General features: G+C 45.7%; 4 protein-coding genes across 6 annotated transcripts in view; 3 read left to right on the forward strand and 1 right to left on the reverse strand.

Moving 5' to 3' along the window:
• The window catches only part of LOC11175476 (uncharacterized), a 40216-nt gene extending 30951 nt beyond the window's left edge, over nucleotides 1-9265 (forward strand). Inside the window, exon 3 of one of the 2 annotated variants that reach the window (XM_061646586.1) lies at nucleotides 9150-9265. In XM_061646586.1, the coding sequence (XP_061502570.1) occupies nucleotides 9150-9176 (27 nt within the window). In that variant the 3' untranslated portion in view covers nucleotides 9177-9265. Of the gene's footprint in view, nucleotides 1-2350; nucleotides 2434-9149 lie in introns of those variants that run through there. The other variant, XM_061646585.1, reaches the window with a different exon arrangement.
• Nucleotides 2746-15094, forward strand: LOC1269360 (inositol-trisphosphate 3-kinase A). 2 transcript variants are annotated; one of them, XM_003436011.2, is made up of 7 exons: nucleotides 2746-3010; nucleotides 12352-12528; nucleotides 12611-12683; nucleotides 12879-13009; nucleotides 13090-13230; nucleotides 13958-14068; nucleotides 14144-15094. In XM_003436011.2, the coding sequence occupies exons 1-7, from the start codon at nucleotides 2747-2749 to the stop codon at nucleotides 14702-14704; spliced, it is 1458 nt and encodes a 485-aa protein (XP_003436059.2). In that variant the 5' UTR covers nucleotide 2746; the 3' UTR covers nucleotides 14705-15094. The 2 variants fall into 2 exon arrangements, with proteins under 2 accessions (XP_003436059.2, XP_061502566.1); XM_061646582.1 differs by lacking the exon at nucleotides 2746-3010 and adding an exon at nucleotides 9260-10093.
• A 1040-nt stretch (nucleotides 15095-16134) lies between these two features.
• Nucleotides 16135-20290, reverse strand: LOC1269358 (cytochrome P450 4c21). The gene is made up of 5 exons (XM_003436012.2): nucleotides 19779-20290; nucleotides 18283-18480; nucleotides 18026-18211; nucleotides 17347-17961; nucleotides 16135-17277 (listed from the first exon to the last, which is right to left on the reverse strand). Exons 1-5 carry the CDS (start codon nucleotides 19948-19950, stop codon nucleotides 16922-16924), a joined length of 1527 nt encoding a protein of 508 aa, XP_003436060.2. The 5' UTR covers nucleotides 19951-20290; the 3' UTR covers nucleotides 16135-16921.
• A 1297-nt stretch (nucleotides 20291-21587) lies between these two features.
• Nucleotides 21588-23819, forward strand: LOC1269359 (cytochrome P450 4g15). Its single transcript, XM_307987.6, has 4 exons — nucleotides 21588-22515; nucleotides 22586-22655; nucleotides 22738-23303; nucleotides 23374-23819. Exons 1-4 carry the CDS (start codon nucleotides 21924-21926, stop codon nucleotides 23712-23714), a joined length of 1569 nt encoding a protein of 522 aa, XP_307987.5. The 5' UTR covers nucleotides 21588-21923; the 3' UTR covers nucleotides 23715-23819.
• The last annotated feature ends 2456 nt before the right edge of the window (nucleotides 23820-26275 follow it).

Below are 26275 nucleotides of genomic sequence, written 5' to 3' on the forward strand. Positions count from 1 at the left end.
GGTGGATGCCTTTTTCTTGACCCACCACTCGGGAATCACGGCTGATACGAATCTGGTTCATAAAACGTTTTTGCTAATTTTCTGTCAAGTTGTCAATTGTCTGACTTCGGCTCTGATCGGGACAGGGGGCAGGGTCGCAGTTACGCTGATCCCTCAAACGATTGCTACCGGTTTTATAGTTTGATTTGCTATCGTTTCCCAACCCTTTTGATGCTCACCTAATGGACTTGCATGATGGTTTTTTTTATAATATTGATTTAATGATCGAAAAACTAAAGAAAAGTATGGCTGGATGGCGATCTAAACTGTGCCACCGTTTTAACTAAGTAATACACAAGTCAACAGTTTGGTTGATGCGCAAAAAACACACACCACTGTGTACGTTTAATCAACATTCCTTAAGCGCTCGTCGCAAGCCTTTTAGCCAGCCGCTAATGTTTGATGTTTTATGATTAGAAACATTCAGCCGGACAAGAAGTCTTTTAAAAGATTTTCTGCTAAATGAAGTGGAAAAAAGAACATTCAAAAAAACGATTGCCCCCGGGGTAAATGAATCCGCACTTTTAATGGTGTGTTTGCGCATGCTAATACACTTTTGGGGTGCAAAATGATTTGGCAAAAGATAGCCGATAGGCGCCCTCTGGCATTGGCACTGCATAATGGAGCTGATTCATTGGATGTTAAATGGATTTTTCTTTCAGTTGAAAAAAGCTCATTTAATCTTTCACTTTCGATACCTTTACGTTCGATTTGAAAAGTTCCAAGAGCCTAATGAGCAGGTCTGCTCAATTTCGGTGATAGTTATCAGGACATTATAAAGACTCTCGCATGCTTTTTGTTTGATTCTTACGTTTGGACTATAAATTCAAAATGCCTTGCCACAAGAAGCTTAGCTCAATGCAGTTTTGAAATCGGCACAACATTGTTGTTTGACCCGAAACACATCTTTCAAGAGAGCAGAATAACAGACCTTACAGACCTCAAATTGTTGTCCGTTTCATGTCGCTGAAATGCAAATATTGCAATTTGCATGCATTTGCCCATCACGTTTTATTTGACAAAATTTGTAAAGTCGTATCTTTTATGACAGTTCATTTGAGCAGCAGTAAAAGTAAGCACATTGTAAACACGTCATTGTAATCTGTTCGGACATAAAAAGGCAATACACAGGAAAACGGTCGGAATTTTTCAGCCAATTTCAATAGCGCACACCTACCTCACATACGAGCTCAAAGTCGTTACGAAACAACGAGCATGCAAACCATACTGCTTATGTATGGACAGGGTACTTACGGGTTAAGGTGACTCAGAGACTCGCTGCCAATTTGCACGTTGGGTTTCATTTTATGCTTCACATGGGGTGTTGACAATGCCTCTGAGATTTTGTTTATTTCCGTATCAATGCGATACAAAGAATTTTACGTAGAATGGGTGCAGTTCAAGGCGAGGGTGCAGAAAAACGGACAAAAAACAAGTTAAACGATCATCGTTTTAATGTATCCCGTGCTTCAAAATTTGTAGACGGAACATAACTGAAACTTATGGAAATAACTAATAGCGCAAGAATACATTAGATATAATAATCTTGCATCTTCCCCATGCTCACACAACTTCATATACGCTTCCATTTCTTCATAATTTAAAGACGTACGTAAAGACGAAACCCTGAAGCAAAACACGAAGCCAGTAAAGCACCATTCACGATTAAATTGATATTAACTCAAGCCGCGCCCGTCCGCATTGTCGGGTATACGAAAATGAGGTTACGGCGTCGTTGCATTTAATGATGCTGCTGACAAACGTGGTCTCTCGTCTCGTAGTTTCCGTACAATTCCGCACCGAGGAACGATGTCATGCGCTCAACGTGTTCTGCAAACGATGCACACAAAAAGTAGGAATGAAATCATCAACATTTTTTCGTACCGCGACTAACTAAGCGGTAGGAGCAAATGTGTGCCGAAGTATTGTGGTGCATATTGGGGTGCTGCCACTCTTGCTGGTAATCTCACGATCAGGAAGATATGTTCAGTCTACAGACGATCAAAAGGTAACCGCTCCGGTTGTTCGTCCTTCTCCCCCATTTGCAGTAACGAGCCGACCAGTCGCCTCAGTCGCTTTATGCTTTCTGCCAAATTCACATTGTTAGCCATTCGGTCGCTGCAGTTGCCGTTATTTCTCAATGCTTTCGCCGGTTTCGTGTAACGGGGAGGGCCGGGGAGTTGCATCTTTGCTGAGATAGTAGGCCACCCTTAGCGATTGTTGTGTTATCAAGGAGGGGACCCACACCGAGGGCCGATCCCGACCGTTAATACCCATTCGCATCCAATCTTTTTTCTCCTCCCGTCGCTAGGTTTACGGTGTGCAATTAGGTGTGATCATCGATTAACCCTTGTGTGAGAGTGAGCAGAGCCGGGACGTTAATTACACAACGACGGTTAACGATTACAATTTAATTAATTGCTTGTGTGATGTGTGTTTCGTGGAGTTACTGTTTAGCGTGCACGCACTGGCTGTACACTTCCGGTGCGTCGTAACGCCGCCCGGAGAAAACTGCACCACGCTCCCGCCCAAGGTTTCCTCCGGCGGTGCCCCACCAGATAAAGCATATCGAAATAATTCAGCCATTGGGTGCATTTGTGCGAGTGTGCGTGTGTTTGTGTGCGTATGTAAAGAGAAGATAAAGGGAAGGAGTGCCGCCGTTGAGAGCAGAGTAGTGTGTTGAAACTGTGATTGCCACCGTCGCACAATGTCGCTGTTTACGTCGAGCAACAGCAGGCCGCGATCCCTGATGGAGGCGCTGCTGGCGAAGAAGATCGAGGCAGCGTCACAGCAGACGGGCCCGGGCGGATCGCGGCTCATCCGGACGGATTCGATGGATTCGACCAGCAGCATCGGCTCGCACGGATCGCTCATACTCGGTGACGATGTGTGCCGGTGCGACGACTGCCTGCTCGGGATCGTCGATCGCTATACCATCGGGCCGAAGGAAACGGCGAGCGGTATTAAAAAGGTAGGCGAAAACGTTTTGGCAACCGGGAGCGAGGTGGTTGTGATTGATCTGCGACAGAACGATGCGTTTGCGAAGTCTTGTTACTTTTGCAGTAGTAGTACAAACATTGTGGGCGAATTGTGCCCGCCGGTAATACTGGCATGATTGATCATATCCATTTGAGCAACATTAATGTACATGATGTACGATCGCAGTCTACATAATGTTTGGAACGATTTCGGTCAGATCTTTTACACTGATTTTCTCATTTAGGCTATATCCAGTATGCCAGGGTGACGACAGGTCGTTGTTGCTCATTAATTATGGCGTTGATATGGGATCTATTCATTTTGAGTAGCCATTTTTATGAAATTGAATCCTCCACTAGATCACCGGGTACCTTTGCATGAACATTTGGTAGCGTAATAAAATGTCGAAACATCGTTCAAAACTAATAACAACGAAAACATATGTCTGCTTGGAAAAGGTCAAGATGGAGGAGAGCAAAAATAAATTAACAGTTTCATCTGGTGTGAGGTAGATATTAATCTGTTGTTGTTTAAAGCATCAACTTGCATTGATGTTTCATATTTATATTGACTCAATTTATTTATTATAATTAAAATAATCCTGAAACAACAGAGTATGGCATTCATCATAAAATGAATTTGTGGAGCGTCTTAGTTTTGTCTTATTATTTGCTTGCAAGATTTATTTCGTCGAATGCATGCTACCCAAGCTTGCAAAGTGGAGCTTTTTCATGACGTCATAACTGTACATGCTCCCTCTAGCGGGCGCTTAATGGACCAAAGGCTTATTCACCACGGCAGTCATGAGGTGAAAGCCCAAAATAAGATCAAGAGCTATGCTCATACAATCGAAGCTGCTTTGAGCATACATACATTGTGATGAAAGGTGTTTATGAATGAATGTGAACTGAACGTTTGAAAATTGTGTGTAATGAAGCTATTGCAACACAAATTTAAAAAGCTTTTCGTTTGTAATAGCTAATTGTATGGAAATCTGTAAAAATAACAAGTTCTGGAATAAGATGCACAGCCATGTAGTTGCAAGGAAACAGATACAATGTTCAATGAAGCACAGTGCGATTATTCTATAAAATAAATAAATAAAATATAGTAATTACTGTTAGACATTACAACCAAAAGTATTGGTTTTATGTTGTGAAATTCGAAACCTAACAAAAAAGGCTTTATTCATTTCATAGTAATAAAAGCTTTCGAACAGGGTACGCAATAAACTCTAGCGATCAATAAATATTATTTCCAGTTGTTATCAGAAATTTGAAATAAATGCTCAAACCGATATGTCCGCACCGTTTTCACTGTGGCATCCCCGTTGCTATTGTTTTGAACGTGCCGGAATCGAGCGCTCCATCGACACGCACACAAACGCAGCAGCAAACACAACCCCACGGCGCAGGGCAAGATCGGTGAGCGTGAAGCAGCTTCTGGGGCAAACAAACACCAACACCAACGGCCCGCTCCTATTGCTGATAAAGTGGAGCCCAGTGTGTGAAGCGAACGCAACGATCAGCGTCACCATCGCGATCGTTCGCCCTACGCCGCACCGAGCGTCGCTCCGAGTCCCGCTCCGGTTCCCTTCGGCGTAAAGCCCGCCTGCGCAAAACTCGCCCGCAGCCTGTGCGCGCTCGAGCGCTATTGTTGATATTTCAGTCTAATTCCGACCACCGTTCGCAGCGAATGTGCGTCGCGCGTTATCGCAGACGAGACTTTGTGCTTTGCATCATCATCCAGTCGCGCCCGCTCGCCTGCGTGTATTCCCCAGTCCCCGTCGCGTCTCCGAGCCACGAGCTCTCTGTCGCGTTTTCATCAACCTTAAATCGAATCTAATTCTCTAGACACACATACGCACACATGAGTGCGCGCGTTTTCGTGTCGTGAAGTAGTGTTAGCGAACGTCTATCGATCCCCGGGGACGGCGATCGAACCGAGAGTTGTGTGTATTTCGTACGGTTTTGCCTCGTGTCGCAGAGCATCTGGACACGTCCAGCAGTTGTGTGCAGTGTGCCAGCGGTGTATTCGCGTTTCCAGGCGCGGCCAAGATCTCGAGATCTCTCGATCGTGTAACTGCGTGTCGGTCGGTTAGCCCGTGGGTTCCTGGCCGTTTTTGGAGACACTGGAGGCAAACTTTCACTTTTGCATCCCATTCCACACGTACACAAAAAAGAGCACAGAAGGCGAAAATTTGGACGGAAACGTCGCTACCGGTTTGTTAGTTTTGCTCACTCTCTTCGACCCTACAAAGACCGTCCGGACAACGATCGGGCAGAAACAATCTTTGCGAAAGATGAACATTCCCGTAGTGCGCGATTGTGTTGCTCTTCGGCGGTGCATGTGTTAATGCGCGACCGTGTGTAAGCGCCAGTTCCAGTGTACGTACGAGTGATTGAGCTCAATGAGTTTTGTTGTTGTGTGCTGCATCTTGATGCAATTCCCTCCCACCTGATGCAGACTCATCTTTCCCCAAATCTTCCCTCACCAAAAAAAAAAAAAACAAAACCAGGCAAAAAGGGTGTAGTAAACATGGCCGTAGGCAACCAAACGCCAACTTCTCCGGGTTTCAAACGCTCTGCTTTGCTCATACTCTCTCTCTCTCTCTCTCTCTCTCTCTCTGTGTTGTGTACAGCACTCCGTGTATTTATCTCAACAAAAGCCAGCCAGGCTAAATATTTGATCTGGAGATTAGGGTGGGTGGGATTGGTGCAAAACAATACACGCCGCCCTGTCCGGAATGTAGCGTTACTACTACTATTTCCCCATCGCAAAACTACATCGCAATAGACCGGTGTGCAGTGCGGTGGGAAAGTCACTGCCTAGATTTACGAGCATCCACCGTTGGTGGTCGGAATCGGAACTTTAGCGTGTGCCTTAGTTTCCGTGCCAAAGTTTGACCGACTTTTGTGTTCGAACGTACACGCGTTGGCTCCCGCGCGAATGGAATTATCTGACTCGCAATGGGCAAAGGTGCAGGGTCGAGTACGAATAAAAGAAAATAAAACTACAATCCCAACGCGATTCAAGTAGCAGAAAAAAACCCTCCCCACACTCGGCGCCACTCATACTAGATTGTTTAAACAACGCTGACACTATCAGTGCCCGGGGGCGGCGTTAGACTGGCGAACGAATAAAAGGTTACGTATTTGGCAAAACATTCTTCCCAGCCTTACACCTGATCTGAGGACCTGAGGAAGATAACGAGGCGAAATCGTTCTGTTCTAGAAAGCGTTGTATTCTAGCAGAACCTGACAGGTTGTACATTATTTTGTATATTTTGGGTCGCTAAGATTACTTCTTTAGGCTACTAATTCCATATTGTATAGAAATATCACTTGAAAAATATAGCAGATCCGATGCGTAGGCAATAATGTCATTGGATGTTCAAAAACTGTATCAAATGACATCGAAAAAAGTGTGAAATCTTATAAATGAGTTCACACCTCACCGAATTCAGATGAGATGCTTCTGAATGCGGTGAATGTATGTTAATGACTTCCGGCTAGCTTCTTCACCAGGAACCATTCCGAGCGAACGAACTTCCAATGTCACCGGTCGGCCAACGCATTTCTCGCAGGGTATACTACATACATTTTCCAGCATTTAGAATGCTTCGCTAGCAGTGTGGCGGACCACACTGGAAGAGCATAGGGAGCCACATCTCCCAGACACGTCAACTCCTACGGGTTAACCTTTTTCGTCGTTGAAAAGAAGCGCAAACGAAGCATGGGCGGACGGCGGTCGAATCATCTCGTCAGTGTTAGGTTTTGCCCCAGTGCTTTTGGAGTATTGGTGCGTTGGAAGTCATTGGACATTCCGTTTTCGGGTCAACAGTAACGTCTGCCAATCATTAGAACGCTCTTGTTCTGGTGGTTGCTTCGGTATTCTACAGTTGCAATTGCGGTGATGACGTCAAGATGAGTCATACGCCATACTTTTGCATCCAGTTTTGTTCCATTGTTGTTCAAAAGACACGCTGCCCTGACTTCACATCTCTGGCTGTGTTTCTGCATGGCTGTGTCACAGCTGGGGGGCGTAACTACGTTCGCGACGCGACGTCATCAATTAGCCATTTTCACACCACACTTGCTAACAACCAGTTTTGTGGTAGACGCGATGTGGACGACGATCAACCGTTCCGTTCCGAATCAATGGGTCACCGAATGGCTTTTTGCCTGGGTGCCGTGCTGGTTCGGCTTCACCATTCTTCACCTGAGCAGCGACCGAAGCTTGCGTCAAACGGGTGTTTTAAAATTCAAAGCATTTCAATCGCTCACATGCTAGCAACGTGTATGACGCACAGGAAGTTGTTCTATCGGTTCGCATGTGAGCAATTTCCCATGATATCTCACAGGCGAAGGTTAGTAGTGTTTTCGCCAGTTTTCGACTGGGATTTTGTATCTGATTTACAGTTCCTTTGAATGTTGCCACCGATGGGGGAACTACTGTCAGTCCCGACTTCACTCTCTGATCTTCTGTTGAATGCTTAAATTTTCACGTATCAGAAGGTCGATTAAAGTAAAAACTGAAACTTCACTATGGCATGTGCTGTCGTTGCAACAGTTGCACATTGCACGCAATAGCCAGCGTTCCGTACCAGCATCGGAACCGGTCGGCATCTCTCTACTGGTTCACTAATGGCGTCTGTGACGTTTCCTTATCATCGTCAAGTTGCCCCTCGCCCCATATGCCAAGCGCACGAAACCGTCTTTCATCAAACGACCGGGCTAGAAGATACTGGTTGCGGGTTGGGAAATAAAAACTTATTGCCCCAGCCTAACCTCACTTGTCGCACAGCTTGTTACACAATAGTGCGATGCTCCAAAATGGAAGACTCGTTCGATGTTCAAAAGGGGAAGGGACTTCGCGCGCGCGCGCGAGCCCTGCTGCAATCGTCCAATGCATTTGCCCTGTGGCGCTCCAAACCTTACCCAGCCCAGCCCTTTACCAGACACAGAGAAGAATGTACAGCGCATTTTTTGCGAAGATGGCGTGACGCCGCAGTGACGTCCGCCGCAAAATGTCATCAAGATTGCGAACGTTGTGAAGATGGTTTATGAACGGGTCTCTGCTAGCGCTGCGCTAGAACTCGGACACGGAGACACAAACGCGGAACGAACAGTAAGGAATCCGGCGAAAGGAGGCAGGCCGGGGCAGTACAATTTGCTTTCTATTCGTGAGAGCAGCGCTGCACAAGTGGCGGGCATGATCTTGCAAGATAAATTGAGTGCCTTTCACTTCACCAAGAAGCATTGTGCGAAGATTTTGTTTTGTTTTTTCTGTTGTTGGGATGATATGGTATGTGGCACGGATGGGCTGATGGGTTATGTTCGCCTGCAACAGGTCCGAAGACAATGCCATATTTTGCGCAAAAATAACAAAAAACCTTCCATTGATCGATTATACCATTCGTGGGGGTAATTTCAATGAGTTACAATAATGCAAAGCTGATTACTGCTGATGCCTGCGCGCCTCGTAGCACATGATGGCCCGCGTCTCGACCATCGAGCAGTACAACCTCCGCCATCATTCGGTAGCCCGGCCATGGCTCCTTGCGATGCGGTTTGATTTGCAAGTACGCGTCGCCCGGCAGCCCATCCGGTGGCCCAGAGCGACCGGTTCGGCGCGGCAAACTACCAAATAAGTCCTTAAGTACCGCAATAAATTTCCCTCGCTTTTGACCTGCCACTCGGACCGGTGGTAGTTTGGGACGGTGTAAAACAGGAGCCAGCGGAACGGCGTCCAGTTTCCTGTACCAGGGCGTGTGTACCGGTACGGTGAAAAGCAATTTTTACCCCCGCACCGATGGCCGGTAAGGTCCAGCATTCGATCGATACGGTTATGGAAACTTGCTCCGGCGGTTGGCGTGCCTTCGCGAAGACAAATTAACTTCGGAAGCAGGTTGAGATCAGATTGGAATTTGTTGTTTTTTTTCTTCTTCTGTCGTTCGAGATTGATAAGTGTAAAAGAGAGTGGAGCAATGAAAAAGAGTGATAGAGAGAGAGAGAGAAAAAAAGAGAGTGAGAGAGTGTTTGTGACATGTTTTGGAGCCCAGTTTTGCCTGGTGAATTGGGTACCGATGGTCCTGCAATTGATCTGACATCTTACCCCCATTTTTGCAGTGCTCCTCCGAGCATCTCCCGAACTGAGCAGGCGGGTTTTGGTACGAACCGCCCAACAAAACACCCCATCACCCCAAAAGCAACGTTCGTCACCGAGGATCGACTGAACGATGCCTATCTGTACGCTACCGACGGTGACAATTTACGAGGACTTTGACAAGCTCAGCGCAAAGGAGGTGTACTTCACGGAGTCGGGCGACAAGGTGACGGTGAAGCTGTTACACTTTCCCAACCTCAGCCCGGAAGAGCAGGACCATCTGAAGACGATGTCGGACAGTGGGGACGAGCACGGTGCGGCCAACGCCGGCACGGCCGGCCATGCCGGAACGTCCGCGGACGCGGTGCCCCGCACCCGCAAGAAGTCCTTCACTCGGAAGCTCTCGAACGATGCGCGCAAGTTTTCCGCCCTGGCCGCCAGCCGCAAAAACTCCAAGGACGCCGACCTGACGGCACTGCCCGGTGGGGCCAACGCAGCCCAATCGAGCCAGCATGCGGCGGGGCAGCATCATCACCATCATCACCACTACCATCACCATCACCATCAGTACCAGTACCAGGCGGCGGTGCCGGCGGCACACTCGCACAGTGGGCCGCCCCATGTCCAGCAGCAGTATCAGCAGCAGCCGGTGCGGGCGACGCAGCGCACACACAGCACGTCCCACTCGCAGTACCACTATCAGAGCCAGCTGCCAATACTGCAGCATCCGGCCGACGGGGCTGGCCGGTCGGAGTGTGCGGGTGGCGGCTCGCTGCGTCACCGCATCGGGGCGCACCGGTCGCCGTCGCCGCGCCAATCCGCCAGCCTGTGTCCCGGGTACGAGCAGTACCAGATGTCGCTGCTGGAGGTGCCGATGCCACGTGATTACGGCGATGCATCGAGCGACGATCTGAGCTCGGAGTGGGACTCGGACGTACCGGACGTGCGGCATGAATCGGGCACGAAGGTAAGCCGTGGTTTGGAGCCCGTTTCCAATCGCAAACGCCCCTGCACAGGCGGGCGCAGTGGCGACGCTTGTGACGGTGGACGACGATGCCACAAAAAAACGTGATGCTGGTTGAGGGTTTTGTGTTGCAAACGAAATGGGTTGTTAGCGAGCATTGTGCTGGTAAAAATGGACTAAGAAACAGTAGTGAATGGTTTGCTAAGTGAGTATTCAATGTCACACTGCTCTGTCGTCATAACATTCGTGAGCTAGTAATCAAATGCGTCGATTTCGTCACAACGATGACGCACAAGACGAGCTTCACCAAGGAATAGTTTGCATTTGAATCTTCATTCGAATCACTTTCAATTTCGAGGCCATGTGTCACGATCGTAAAGTTGTAAAGAAGGATCGTAAAGCTGCTTCACGTTTCGCGCCAGCCACAAGAGCGTTTATTTAGACTGCCAGCTCGGTCGAGCGATAAGCGTACGCCCAGCACAGCTTCTTCCAGCGTGCTAAATCCATCGAAGAGACAGCTTGAGCCTGACAAGCAGGCAGATGTCATGGCAATCACTTTACTGGTTTGACCCTCCCTGGTACATTGGGTCAATGAGCTAACGATTAGTTAAACGATGCCACATGACATCGGCAAATGGTAGTGATTTCACGTTTTCTTCCTCTTGCAAACACTAAAATAATAGGCGAATTGCACAAAAGCAGCGCTCAGGGCATAGTATCGCAAGCACGAGCCCAAGCTGTCCCGTTAGCGAAACGCGATCGACACGTTCCCGCCGCTAGCACGTGCTGCGGTTTGAAGCGAAAAGAAAGACGAAACCCGACAACAGATATCAAGAACCGCGTGCAAACTTCAAACAATCCTTCCCTAGCTAGCATTTATTTACGTGTAAATGTCATCTAATGCACTCCGAAATAAGAATCGAACCAATTGTGCCCTTGCCACAAGCCGTAACCGACCCATAAGCTTGTACCAGGTGTCACGCAAATCGATCGCAACGTCCTGTCTGTGTGTCGCACAAGTCTTCCAGCAAAGGCTAACGAGCTTAATTTGCCAACAGGTGGTGAAAATAGCAATCCACCCTCTCTCGCTCTCTCTCTCTTTTTTTGAGCCCTCACGCCGCCAACCCAGATCCCCGAAATGGGACATCGTCAGTTGACGGTAATCATCGGCATATCGGCATATTTGCTACGCACGACGGCGCCGGCAATCGTAAACGCTAAACGGGCTCGGTTGGGGCGCAAAGGTGTTCGCAGTCCCATCAGCGCGTCAGCAAGCCAAAGAAATGTGATATAGCATCAAGTGGTATTTACGTAACATCGATGCTCTTACGCATATACGCCCTTGTGCTTGTGCGGGGAAGGTGAGCGCGAGGGAAAGGTGCCCCGAGCAATTGGCGCTACAGCAAACGCGTTAATAAAAATGCTACACAATTGGATTCTTGGGTGAAGCCAACGGAAAGGGGCGTAGGGTGTAGGTCCCCACGCACGACACAATGGAGGGTGGTAATTTAAAATCTGTCTCATTTCGTCACATTAAATGCATTTTTAACATATTGTTTGGACGTGCAATGAAACATGCAAACAGTGTCGTAAACAATTGCCGGGCCGGGGTGAGCGGACGTTTGGCTGCAGTGAATATATTCACATGTGGTGACGTCAATTTAGGGGGTTTGGGTGACAAAATGTTCACCGAATGCCGCAATGTGGCGGGAAATTTGAACCAGCGATCGAGAAGAAACCTAACAAGTTGTAGATTTGCAAGGAATGATTGAGGATGATAAACAATGTTAAACCGGTTCCGAATATTTCAGGCTGAATATTATGGGTACGGCTTTGGAGTTGCGTGCTGTGTGTTCAGGAAACCGAATACGACCCATCCCACTCAGGTGGGACCACTCAGGTGAACCGTAACGAATGTTGATCGATGTGTGGTTCCATCGCGACACCTTCGCACCAGAAACGCAAAGCTGCGGTGCGGTATGGCTTTACAGCACCGCGGCAAACAGAAACAACGGTTTGCGATTACTGGCTGGTTATTGCGATAGGGTTACACTCAAAAACCGAATCGTCTATAACGTATCTAGAAGATTGGAAGCTTCTGTGCTCTTTGCAAAGCAACTTTAAATGACACCCTTACATAATGCGCTCCAATAGATTGCATCTGTGGCTTCGATAAACGATTTGACATCTATATTTATCTTCTCCGTTTCTCTCCTTCTCTTTCCATCCCTCTCTCTTTATGTGCCTTCGCTGATTGACAGCCTTCTGGATGGCGTAAATTGCGCAACATCGTACAGTGGACACCGTTCTTCCAGACGTACAAAAAGCAACGCTATCCGTGGGTGCAGCTAGCCGGGCATCAGGGAAACTTCAAAGCCGGACCGGACCAGGGAACCGTACTGAAGAAGCTATGCCCCAAAGAGGAAAAGTGTTTTAAGGTGAGTGAGACAGCTGGTTGTTTCAATGACTGTTTTTATATCAGTATGTTTTTTTGTGTTTATAATCTGTCACATCTCGCAGGTACTGATGAAGGATGTCCTGAGACCCTACGTTCCCGAGTACAAGGGTCAGGTGAATAGTGAAGATGGCGAATGTATCCTTTTCGAATCAAATAGAATTTTTTAACTTCAAACGCTTGTGCCACAATATTCAAACATATATTTTGATAGATATATTGGTACAGTTTTAAACATCATTTAAACTTGTCTATGCTTTCCAAGGGTTTTTATATGCTTGGAAATTGCATATGTATCGTTTTCCTTAACTCTCTAGTTTTGCAAACTATCAGCAACCTATATACAGCTGCAGGATCTACTCAGCGATTTCTATCAACCGTGCGTGATGGATTGTAAGATAGGCGTCCGGACCTACCTAGAAGAGGAACTGTCGAAAGCCAAAGAGAAGCCGAAACTTCGAAAAGTGTGTATTGTGGTTTGGTCACTTGGGTCCACCAGCACTCTAGCACTGTGATACTCATCACATCTCGTCGTCTTTTGCAGGATATGTACGAAAAGATGATACAGATCGATCAAAACGCCCCCACCGAAGAGGAGCACCGTGCTAAAGGTGTCACCAAGCCACGCTACATGGTATGGAGGGAAACCATCTCCAGCACGTCCACGCTCGGATTTCGAATAGAGGTATGGTGCGCAGCGACGCCGTTACTCATCAATCAAGCCAAGTGTTCGATTCTGCCGCTTCTTCCGTCTCTCTCTCTAAGTCTCTCCACCATGCCATGATAGAACCAGGATGTGGGAACAGTTTTGTTTTGTTAGGGGTGTTGTTTAGCTGTGTCATTCATATCGATCTTACGTCTAGCGGAGCGGGGTTTTCCACACACTGGATAGAAAGTGGCAGTTTAATTGTTTGAATAGTTGTTCAGTACAAACATTTGCAGCAGCAAAACGAGGGCATATCGCGAAGGTATATACAGTATTGGTAAGCTTTGAACAGAAGGAGGTCTTGCTGGTGCTGATAGTTGTATGGGAAAGTTGACGAAAGTCTGAGATCATGTTGTATCGTTTGGAGAACTAATTACAGTTATGTGAAAAATTACTCAAAAACGATGATAAGTTTCTTGGTAAATAATACATTTATGCATGAGGTCTATTTTTGAACGGTCTGAAAGTTAATAAGCTGGATAGTTAGTTTTTGAAATGGCCCAGCGACTCTAGGCTAAAGTTCTTCCTTTCTCCGTTGCAAATCCTAATTACCAGATTGGTCTGGTTACGTGGTTAAAACCTTCATCGCTTCGTTAACATAGCGTCAAGTTGATCGCGTAGTTTATAAAGAACGTACAATTATATAAATTAACACCAAACTCCATTGATATTGCAGGCTTACTAATGCTTTCTTCCATACTTTTAGGGCATCAAAAAGAGTGACGGCACGAGTTCAAAGGATTTCAAAACGACAAAATCGCGTGATCAAATCTGTGAAGCATTTCGCGAATTTACTGACGGGTTCCCGCATGCAATGGTAAGCAGCTAAGATGAAGTAAAATAAATTAATTCAGGCTAACATATTTATATCTTTCCGCTTATCGCTCTCTAGCCTAAATACATTCAACGGTTGAAGGCGATTCGGGCAACGCTCGAGTATTCCGAGTTTTTCAAAAGCCACGAGGTGATAGGAAGCTCACTGTTGTTCGTGCACGACCGTCACAAGGCAAGCGTCTGGCTGATCGACTTTGCCAAAACGGTCGCGCTTCCGGAGAGTGTGGCCATTACGCATGACAGCAAGTGGAAGGTGGGCAACCACGAAGACGGCTACCTGATCGGGATCAACAATCTGATCGACATCTTCAGCGAAGTGCACGATCGGCAAACACTGCAGTGCCTGACGGAGCGAATACCCCGGCTTTCGCTACCGGACGACATCAACGGTATCGATGCGAATTCGGATGATCCTCTGCGTCACGACGGGTGCAATCGGAACAGTGAGATCTCGTCTGCTGCCGTACCCGCCGTGCCGGACCGATGTGTCGATAAGATCGGCTGTGTGAATAACAACAACAATTACGACTGCAAACCAGAGGATCAGCAGCTGGTGGGCAACAGCACGGCGGACACGAGCACAGGCCTGCGTGACTGTATCGGGTCGAGTTCGGGGTAGTGCTGGCAGGTCTGGCCGGGCGGGTACGCTGCCAACCAAGGACTGAATCGAATTAGTATGTAAGATTTTTGTTTGTGGTCAACCACGAAAACACATGCAGTTGTCGAATGATTGAGAACCGTTTGTTCATACTCCGGCATCGAGCGAGTGAGAATCCTTTGTTAATTTATAAAATACTACGATCAAACACTCTGAACATTAGGATAGTAATGGTAGCGTAAAGTACAGAAGACGAACATACAGTTTAATATATTCAACTCTATTATGAAAAAAGTTTATGTTTGTATGTGTATGTAATCGGAATTGTAGGATGTAGTGATAACTTCACATTTTTGGTAAGTAGCTAATAAGTACGTACGAAAAAATATAGTAATTGTTAATATTTTGGTATACTTTTTTGAAGTCAGTCATGCCGGCCTGCTCAGTCATGCCGGTTCTATAAAGGCTTGCTGTACTTATCTGAGTAATACGCCAACGGATAGTCCTTGTTATGTGAGGTCAGTCCGAATGAGGATCGATCAGGTTTGCGATCTTTATTGTGTCTGCCCTACAATGTGGTTCATGTTTCTGCTCAACAAGTTTATATAATTCGCCAAAGATCGCTTGTAGAATGTAAGCCTTCAAAATCCAAGAACCTAAGAACTTGTGTGACACAGTAATCCATGATCTTAGTAGCGAAATTTGAGTTCCAGGGGTTCTAAATGTTGAATGTGGCATCTCCTTATGCTATACTTTCTTTCTTCGGGAACCCAGATTAACGGTTTAGTCAGCTTGTCATCGCTTACGTGATCCATAGCAAACCTCCAGGGTACATTTATTACAACTCAGATGTCCCCAGATCTCGAAGGCTACATTTTGCATGCATCCTGCTCAAACGAAACGGCTGCCTAGGTGGTTTTTAAACCAATAGCCTATTTGAGTAACATACTATTTTTCCTATTTTGCGTAACGACCTACACGGTCATGCTTGCCTATATTGGCTATCGAGACTGATTTAGTACCATACCCACCACTAGATAGTCAGTATTTCGTATAGAAGGACAGTCAATATGAGGCTTGAACCCAGAACGGGTTTGTTTTTAAGTTGTGTGAGCTAACGACTATACCACGGGACCGCTATGTCTAACCATAAACAACTATGTTATAATAGCTTATGCCGGCTCTAAGCTGTCAGCTGTAGTAGCGATTTAGTCAGTTGTAAAGTACGCCTTGGGCCAGTCTGGTGGTACAGTCGTCAACTCGTACGACTTAACAACATGCCCGTCATGGGTTCAAGCTCCGAATAGACCGTTGCCCCATACGTAGGACTGACTATCCTACTATGGTAACAATAAGTCAAAGAAAACCAAGCTCACTTCACTAGTGGATACAGGCAGGCCTTGACCGACAACGGTTGTTGTGCCCAAAGAAGAAGGAGAAGAAAGTACGCCTCAGTTGTAGTTGTTTAATTGCTAGAGATTGTAGATGGTTGATCATTTAACAAAATATTAAATTTCTGATTAAAGGCATAACACAGCCACTGATCTTGGGGAATTCGTCAGTTGTTTAACGAATCTGTGAACCTGATTCTCAATGCTGGTAAAGTCTTTCGTGCGTTCAAAGAAGTACTGAATGAAACCGATCGTACCTTTACATACAAAGCAATACCATGCACAAGTACGTGGTATACAGTTTAATTTTTTTCTAAAATTACATTTATTTTATATAAGCGAGAGCTTCGATGACTGACTGCATTAGATTTAATGATGATATACTCGTTTCATACACGGATATTAGAGTTGGTTTTAACATATTATAAAGATTTATAGGAAATTCTAACAAATTAATTAACCACACTACGAATGGTTTATTGCACATTTGGAACTTTTGTATGTATTGCAAACGAATTTAGGGTTTATTGCATGTAACTTACGATCTGTACTTATTTCAAGGTGTAAATTATTAGGATGGGTTTGCTGTGCCTCTATAGTAGAAACGCCTTTTTTCGTTTTGAGTTTCATTTTCATCAGCCATTTCATAACGCTTTGTCACCGCTTTGTGCGATCACAAGCCGTTCGTTTCTGGTTATAGCGATATAGGATATCAACTCAAGAAGATCATCTAGTTCGGAAGTTAGCGTTTACACAGTAGCTGTAACCAGTACGTATGGCATATTACATTATGCTCCTGGACACAATTTAATCGAGCCAGCTGCTACAGCTGGTTCAGGCATCCTAACTAAACAGGACTACAGCTACGATCTTCAATTGACACGAGACAGCCGTTCATGATTCTTAGAATGATTGCAAACTTTATCTCCAAGTCCTCCATCTTGAGCGTCGTCTTGAAGCGATAGTTTCGCACCAGATGTGCGATGAGAATTTTCATCGACAGCCAAGCATACCGGATACCGATACAGTTCCGAGGTCCTCCACTGAACGGTAGATACGCGTACGGATGTCGCTCAGCTACCCTTTCCGGCAGGAAGTGATCAGGATTGAACTTTCCCGGCTCGGGTCCCCAGATCGTCGGGTCTCGATGTATCTGATAGATGCCGAGCGCTACACAGCAGCCCGCCGGTATGGTATGTTTATCTGTAAAATGGATTATCCAATTAAGGCTGGTATACCTGGCCCAAACGAATCAATGTTTCAATTCCTTACCATCCAGCTTAACATCTGCAACACACTTTCTGCCGATCAGAGGGCCAACAGGAAACAGACGCATCGTTTCTTTGCACACCATCTCCGTGTACACGAGATTGTTGACATCTTCCATCGTCACAGGTTTCGATTTGTCTGGACACACGCTCATCACCTCCTGGTACACCATTTCCTGCACCTCGGGATGCATCGCCAGCATTAGCAGCAGGTTCGACATGGTGGTGGCAGTCGTATCGTGACCAGCTACAATCATCGTATCTATGTGGTCTTTTATATGATCTTCTGGTAGGGAGGGATTGTTTTCTGCCAACTCAAACAAATTTTCAGCAAAATTCAGAGCCGGCTTGCGCTCGTACGCATCTTCTTTCACTGTAGCCTTAGAGTTTTTGTAATTTTCTTTCAACTCTTTCATAAGGTCCAGCGACATGTTTCTGATGATGTTTACACAGTTCGTTTCAAGCTCGTAATCCTTCGTAAGGCGATATATACTTTCTGAATAGCGTTCCAGATGAAGAATGCGCTTAAACACTAGCGAGAAAAATGTGTCTAGACAATGCAGGTACTCGTCAGCGCCATCGTTTCCTTGCGTGTTGAGATCCTTGCCAAAGGCCGTTCCTGAAACACAACAAACAGACTCGTTATCCCTGTTCATCTCAACAGCAGACCTGCTTTTACTTACCAAATATCGAATCGATGGTACACTTGGCTATGTACAAATGTAAATCAACTTCACCATTTCCGACGAATTTCCGCAGATTCTCGACCATTATAAAGTCTTTATCGTTGAAAATATCCACAAAGCTGGACAGCATCGTTGGGCTGAATGAGCGATTTAGCAGCTTGCGTTCATTTTTCCACGTATGATCTGGGAAGGAAGACGGTGGAAACAAGTGTTTTACAGTGGTCGGACAGGAAAAGTGTGAATTCAAGACCTACCTGGCGCAGCGAAAAGTCCATTGACAATCCGGAAAAAGTTGTACTGATCCATTTTGTTCAACATGTGCGGTGAGTTCATGACCGTTTGGAAATAATCAGGATTGTCCTTGATACCAACAATCAGCTGTGGTCCCATCCATATTCCGATGGGGGATTTATATCGCGGTGCGTATCGGTCCAATACCTGTAAAATATCTTCTACAATGTCCATAAGAGAGATAGTAAGAAAGAAAAAGGGGGACTGTTATTTTGTTTGGCTCGTAGATTAGTTATAATAAGGTAAATGGGTTTCAATATAAATGTGCAGCTTGCTTAAAGATCCTTAAATTAGTTACTTTAACATGCAAAAGGTGTGAAACTCTCGTAGTAGCTTTCGAATAAATATTAGCTATTAAAAAAAAAGCTTTAGTGGTTGCGACGCAACAGCTTTTCTCCCCTTATTATATGGCGCTAAAACGTCTAGGCTTGCCTTACTCACTATGGTATGTTATTACCAAATCGTGTATGTTGATAGTACCGCAATATATTCGATATAATAGCCGATACAACACAGTTCATGGTAATTAAAATGTGAGAATACATGAGCATACAAGTATCTGCGGTCAAGGCTTGTACCTACAACTAACACAAAAAATAAATAAATCCGTTGTTTACTGTTGTTTAAATACTGTGATCTAGTTAAAAGAAAAGTTTGAGCTTATCCAGATGCAACAATGCCATATGCTTAGGATCGTGAGCAGAGTTCAAGTTCAAGGTTGTTGTAAGTTGTTCTAAATACCCTGAAAGAAGAACTCATTTTCAGAATTATAAAAGTTCACGAACGTGAAAACAAATAGTGCTCTGATAAGTCTTATAAAACACTCAGATAAAGAACTTACTAACTAATACTAGAAAACACGGGATTGCTCTCAAAATCAGTAAATTGAACTAAGACTTGTATGCATACAATTATGGGTGCAATTTTGATTGATTAATACTTTCACGGACCTTCACAGCACGGATACCACTAATTAGGCGTGTATATACACACACACATTAATATCTGTACACATCACATGACTAATATTAAAGGGATTAAATTCTATGTTTGAAATTTTGTTTTTAAAGCTTCTGTTGATGGTGACCGTTTTGCATTTTTGGAGGACATTTCAACTCGCATTTTATGTTGCACATTTTATACAATAAACTGTTATGGGTAACTTTTATTTGATTCATATTTAAAACCTAGTGAACTTTATTCTAATATTAACTCATACAATTTTGGAAAAAATACAAAAATAACATGCCTATATCTGTTTCACTTAAAGATATATCAATGTTTTTTTAACAAACAATAACAATTTGCCCCGATTGAATAACCATAGCACTATCAAAAACTCTCAAGACTCTTAAATTTGCAAGACACGCACAATACACACACACACGCACATACATATACACACTCACAACCGTTGACATTATGTGCCTTTTGGCCTTACTGATACGGTAACACACACCTCCACATCTTTTGCCGAAGATAAGATACACATGACCTAGCAGCGGCAGGCACGGTGGTCCATCCATCGTGGCGGCCGCCGCGTACAGCTTCCGCCGTTTCCATCGCACGCAAACCAAGGTGGCCAACGCCAATGCCGCACTAATGTACAGCAGCACCAACTGCAGCGCCATATCCTCTGTTTCACTAGCGACACTCCGAAACGACCATAAACACACACCAGCCTGCCTTTGGGGGGTTCGGTGCACAGTCTCGTGAGCACGGCCGATTTAAACACTCCGTTCGCACTATCCGCACTAACACGTTCACCATGCACTACACTGTCTAGCGCCTCGCCAAGAACTGAACCGCACGAACAGCAACGAACCTCAATTTATAGAACGCTACTACGAAATGGAAGGAAGCGCTCTCGCTACGATTTGCAGGCGAATTACTGCGTCTCGACTGCGTCAGCTGATCTTGATGCATTTGAATGTGCGATAGCATCCGGAGTGGGCAGTCCGTACACACTTTTACTGCCGCGCCACGTTTGGCGGACGGTGAAGTTTGCTCCGTGCGACAATGGCGTTCGGGGGTGGCGCCCCTTTCGCGCCCCCAACCTTTTTAATCACTTAGGAAACGAACGCTAAATACGCCGTTCGCCGTCTCGTGGACCGGTACGTTGGGCTGGTGCGTCCGGCACGGGATGGGCTTACATTTGGTGCGGTTAATTGGGGTGAGGAATCACACAGGCAATAAAATTGCCGTTCATAAACACACAATGGAAGAAATTCTTCACATGCAAGCTGGTTGGAAAGTGTTGATGGTTTCAGGAGCTGAGTTCGAAAAGTTACTAGTAAAAGCCCAGTCGCGGCTTATTGCGCGCATGCAATTGTGCTCGAGCTCAATTGTGCTTGATTTGCGTATTTAGTTATGCACATAAACCGGCCAGCTTTGATTGAATGTGCAGTTGTGGAATGATCTTTAAACATGTCAGTGTCAAAGCTAAAGCCTACCCTCAACTTATGTACAATTAGGGCTCAAGGATAGCATTCCTGTTCGTTTACAAAGTGCAAATAAAATTCATCCTTCGATTTTACACTGTTTTATGGTTTATTTCACAAGTTGCATGTGCAGTCGCCGGTAATGAACCTTTGTCACACCTACAGACTATAAGCTTTAACATCGGAAGCGAGGCACAGTAAATAAAACATCAAACTCGGCTAGAAATCGTCGGTGGTTTTTCTGTAATAAATTATGTGCGGTTTTAGCACAGCAACACAACAAAGTGTGAAAATTGTTCGTGTATATTTAAGGTCACATCACATGTTCCACCGCTAAACGACGGGTATATTTGGCTTATTTGAGTAGTAGATTTACCTGTCAGTGCGATTTTCCCTATCATTAGTTGAGCAACAAAATGCGCATTTGCTAGTTCTGAAATCAAAAGTTATTTGAATACTGTCGCTTCGTCCGTGTTTATGCTGCTCGTTTTCACACGAAAATATATGTTGACGTTCTAAATTATACGGTTCACGGGTAATTTTGTGCGAGCTTCAGCTTAGGCAGAACCACGCACGAATAACTAGATGTAAGGGATAGCAATTTACGATGCAATTTGGTTTGTTTACTTACACGCGTGTACCCGCACATGTGAGTAAATGATGAGTGTGTGAAATTTAGCCGTGAGGTGTATCAAAATATGTCGTCTCACCGTTGTAAGACATGCTGTAGTAGCTGAATGAAAATGAAAGTTGATTGATTGGATTGCAATTGCATTAGTATTAAATCGTTGCTATTAGGTAAAGATCTGATTTATTCAATATTTAACGCATATTGACTCAACAGACGATATGTCAATTGTCTTTTTTTGCACATCGTAATTTACAAGAAGCATGGCAGCTTGTAGTGTAGTAACACTTCTCACCAGAACGTGGTGTTAATTGCATCCACTGGGGGTGTAGCATCCAAACCCGATCCAATAACAACGCATGAGTGGGCAAATATCTAGACCCATCTGTGAGAAATTGCTCCATCACTGAACCCGCGGGGACAACTTCAACAACACTCAGCATTAGGCGGATGACTTCCGGGAACTTTATGAGCCGTAAAATCAGCCTATAAAAGCTACAAACAATTAGAGGTCCCGAGTTTAGTGTGACATTGAATGTCCGTGCCCGTAGTACTCCTGCTCCCGCGATCGACGATGATCGACGCATCGGTAGTGTTTGTGCTTTCAATTGCCATATCGGCACTCTGCTGGACCGCATGGCGGCTCCACAAATGGAAACACTACAAACTTTCGGCCGATTTGGATGGCCCGCGCGATTTCCCGCTCATCGGCAGTGCGCATCTGTTCTTCGGGAAGAACACGGGCGAGCAGTTTCGGTGCATTCTCGACATCACCAAGGCGCATCAGTCGCCGTGCCGCGTGTGGCTCGGACCGAAGCTGTTCGTCTTCATCGACAATGCGGACGATCTGCAAACCGTGCTGAACGCCGGCCAGTGTCTCGAGAAGGCGGACGTTTATCGGTTTTTCCAGTGCGAAACGGGCCTGTTCTCGGCACCGGCCCCCGTATGGAAGGTGCACCGGAAGCATCTGAGTCCGTGCTTTAATGCGAAAATATTGGCCAGCTTTGTGGCGATCTTTAACGCGAAGAGTACCATCCTGGTGGAACAGTTGAGGGGGTACGTGGAACGGGGCGCGCTGTTTAATGTGTACGAGTACATTGCCAAGTGCACGCTGGATATGGTTTGTGGTAAGCGCGGTGTGGTTTGCAAGATTCGGTCAACCGTTTTGTGTGTGTGATACTATTCTTCTCTGTTCAGCTACAACACTCGGCACTAATATGCAGCTTCAGAATGAGCAAGGCGATGAGTACATTGCCGCCATTGAGAGGTAATGGTTGATGGTGGAGGTGTAAAACGTTGCATTACGTTAATCGGAACGATTCTCGTTCACTGTGATCTTCATTTTTAAGAGCATCGGAGCTGCTGAACCACAGACTGTACAAGGTGTGGCTACATCCCGAGTGGATCTATCGCCTAACGTCTGACTACAAAGTGCAGCAGCAGTGTTACGCGACCGCATATAAAATGTCCCGCCGTGTGCTCGCCTTGAAAGGAGCCGAGCTGGCGACGATTCGAAACCGTTCCACTGTTCCGGTGGCAAAGTTGGAAGCGCCCACAACGACGGACGAATATCGCAAGCCACAAATTTACATCGATCAACTGTTTCGACTCGCCAAAGAGACGGGCGTGTTTGACGAGCGCGCCATCAGGGACGAGATCGATACGATCATACTGGGTGGAAACGAAACGTCCGCTCTGACTCTGTCGCACGTAGTGCTAATGCTGGCCATCCATCAGGACGTTCAGCGGCGGGTGTACGAAGAGATGGTGACAGTAGTAGGCAGCTCCTTCGGCGAGGTGGAAAACGATCATCTCGCCCAGCTAACCTACATGGAGATGGTGATGAAGGAAACGATGCGTCTATTTCCCGTCGGCCCAATCATCGCCCGCCAGTGCACGGACGACCTGAGGATTTGTAAGGTGTCGCAATATGAGCTATTGAATCGTGGATTGTCTAAATAGTCCCTTTCTCCCTACCACCGCAGCTACCACAACCATCCCGAGCGGTGTGACGGTGGTGCTGGGGATCTACAACGTGCAGCGCAGCGAGCAGCACTGGGGACCGGCGGCGAACGCGTTCGATCCGGACAACTTCCTGCCCGAACGCACCGCTCACCGACATCCGTACTGTTTTCTTCCGTTCAGTGCGGGGCCACGCAACTGCATCGGCTACCGGTATGGGCTGATGTCGATGAAGGTAATGCTGTGTCATCTGCTGGCGGCGTACCGGTTTTCCACGGACCTCACGATGGACCAGTTAGCGCTGAAGCTGGACATTACACTCAAGATAGCGAACAAGCACATGGTACGGATCGTGCCACGTTAATGCATTAATTGCAAATAAATCATTAAAGATGGAGGTTCTTTTATAAAATAAAATCAATAAATGGTTAAATTTACAATTATTGCATCAATAAATTGCAATTAATAAGTTCCCACTGCATAAAGCATTTCGTTGCGTAAGATGACGCAATCAAAATCAGCCGATCGTTGTGTTAAAATTGGTCAAAAGCACGCCAACACTTCACAGCAAACAGTACCGTCACCCGCTTTGGTTTAAAAAGCACAGCCTTTGCCGTCGATAGCAAATCCGTTTAACCCTGTGGAAAATAATCATTGCTATCGAGTGCAAGGTTGACGCGCTCGTACAAGTTCGGCGACGATGGCTTAGCCTTAGGACCAGTAAACAGCCGGACCCGAACGGATAGAACGTTTGGGAAATCCCCCATCGCAACAACAGTGAGTATCTTTTGGCCCACTGCAGTGTCGGTCGGACTCTGAGTGCCTGTAAACAGGCGAAAGGATCGTCGATAGACGCGTACATTGTAGAAGGTCGGTTAGTAGACGCTAGTCGGATAGTAAATGTTAGACCCCAGAGGCTCATGATGGATTGGCTCTCCGGAAGACTGTTAGCAATTTGTTCGAGGAAGGTATGCTGGTCAACAAATATTGAACACATCCTGGCCCTGGACTTTTGGTTTTATGTTTGAAAAGTGTAGCTTGAAGCAAAGTTGATCCAGCGCAACTGCTCGCAGTTGAAGCGCTGACATGAGGTAATTAGTTGTCGTGGTCATTATGCTGGAATTAGTCATGCCACTTAGCTGGTTAGCTTTAACAAGTTCGATAAATTACACTAAAATGAATTCAATAAGGTACGGCAGCTATTGATTTGACAAATATTACATTTACGAACATTTTTTGTAAGAAAAAAACAGAACTTGAGAATTGAAAAGCCTCTTTTTGTAATGTTGTGTACTAACATAGCTTTGGGGTGAACCTAAGAGATGTCCATATCCTCACCGATTAGTTGTTCAACCCAATTGATTTGTTTATTTTTTCTCTATAAATTCAATGTAACATACTTATCATAACTTTACTCAATAAGCGCAATGGTAATTGTAATGTGTTTGAAGTGTTTTTTTTCTAATTGGAAAAAAGGTTTACTTACGCTAAATAGGGCAATAAATTACAGCAAATAATTCCACCGGTCAATACTAATTAGAGGTCAATTTTCCAATCAGTGCATGCATTGTACACCTGCAACACACACATCACATTCAATCATCTTCCCTAGTTAGTGTACGGAAAACGTAACAAACGAGACCGAGGATCTGTGAGAAAGAATTCTCATTTACGTAATATGCATGTTCTGTGCCAGCGAAACAAAAAAAAGTCATGTCTAGCGCGTAGCAACATGTTTAACATATACCGATCCGAAGTGTACGAGAGTCGCTGTGCGTGCTTTTTGCCTTGATGGAGTGTATGAATCGCCTGAGTGCCTAGGTGCTAACTGTTTCGAAATAAAACGTGCATTTCACGCTAAACCATCTAGCGCCAATTTTCTCCTCCTTTGTTCGAACCTGGCGGCTACACAATTACACATTACACAATAGCTACAATAGATCTGTTTAATTGTTTGTGGACGTCCGATTGAAAGTTCTGTTTTGTGCTTTAATTGTAATTGCCTTGCGGGTGTGTGAGTGAGGAGTGAAAAGTGCATTTCAACGCGGAAATCTAGAGTAATTTGAAACAGTTTTCTGAATACAGACAGGCGTGCTGCTCCCGATGGTGCATCCACTGCTAATCTGAGCATGCCGTCGCATAGCTGACGTGTGCACGCGGTGCACAACAAGATGGAAGATACTACTATCTGGTTTCCCACGTGCAAGCGTGCGACAAAACGACCGACCCGCGTTATCAGTATCGACACGCTGGGTCCCAGCCGCCGACAGTAACGGTAAATGTAGTGAAAACTGAGCAACATCACCCAGACGCACGGGCCCGGTAAACGATTAGCCGTATCGTCCTCGTCATCGTCTTATTATATGTGGCCTGCGAAAATGATCAACTAATCGGCAGCTTTGATGGCTTGCTGCCTGTGCCGTGTCAGAAAGAGAGATGGGTAAAGCGTGCACTTTCAATGAATCTATCATAGCGCATCGCTACTGCACGCGGAAGTGCAGCGGCAGTTTAAAGCCCACCTCCGTCAATGAGCGGTAAAAACGTGACGAAAAAAAATCCCAACGATGCACCGCAACGCGTGAAATGACTACTCTTCTCGGATAACTATCCCTTTTAAGGCTCGCACTGTAGGCACACTTCATGCAACCGGTCATTAGTCGTTGCCAGTTATTGTACGAGCGCGTGCTACCGCGTGTGTTGAGGTGTCTTCTTTGCACGGTGTGCTATAAATTATGGCGGGTGGAATTTGATTTACAGCATGCGTTTCATGGCTTCTCAGTTTGTTTTGCATCTTTCTGGAGGCGTGGAAAGAATTCGTAATGCTAGTGGAGTTAACCCTGACATGCTGCTTGTGAACCAAATTTCCTTCAACTGTAGACCTTTGGGCTTGATCGAAACCTCCTCATTAGTGGCTTAATGAAACAT

Source organism: Anopheles gambiae, chromosome 2 (genome assembly GCF_943734735.2).
Source record: "Anopheles gambiae chromosome 2, idAnoGambNW_F1_1, whole genome shotgun sequence".
In the NCBI taxonomy this organism is placed as follows: Eukaryota; Metazoa; Arthropoda; class Insecta; order Diptera; family Culicidae; genus Anopheles; species Anopheles gambiae.

Coding starts and splice junctions, on each gene's coding strand:
- LOC1269359 (XM_307987.6), top strand. CDS start 21,924: ATGTCCGTGCCCGTAGTACTCCTGCTCCCGCGATCGACGATGATCGAC. Junction 22,516..22,585: donor CACGCTGGATATGGTTTGTG/GTAAGCGCGGTG, acceptor TTCTCTGTTCAG/CTACAACACTCGGCACTAAT. Junction 23,304..23,373: donor CACGGACGACCTGAGGATTT/GTAAGGTGTCGC, acceptor CTACCACCGCAG/CTACCACAACCATCCCGAGC.
- LOC1269358 (XM_003436012.2), bottom strand. CDS start 19,950: ATGGCGCTGCAGTTGGTGCTGCTGTACATTAGTGCGGCATTGGCGTTG. Junction 18,212..18,282: donor TGGACTTTTCGCTGCGCCAG/GTAGGTCTTGAA, acceptor CTTCCTTCCCAG/ATCATACGTGGAAAAATGAA. Junction 17,278..17,346: donor TGCAGATGTTAAGCTGGATG/GTAAGGAATTGA, acceptor TCCATTTTACAG/ATAAACATACCATACCGGCG.
- LOC1269360 (XM_061646582.1), top strand. CDS start 9,260: ATGCCTATCTGTACGCTACCGACGGTGACAATTTACGAGGACTTTGAC. Junction 12,684..12,878: donor GAATAGTGAAGATGGCGAAT/GTATCCTTTTCG, acceptor GCAAACTATCAG/CAACCTATATACAGCTGCAG. Junction 13,231..13,957: donor CGCTCGGATTTCGAATAGAG/GTATGGTGCGCA, acceptor CCATACTTTTAG/GGCATCAAAAAGAGTGACGG.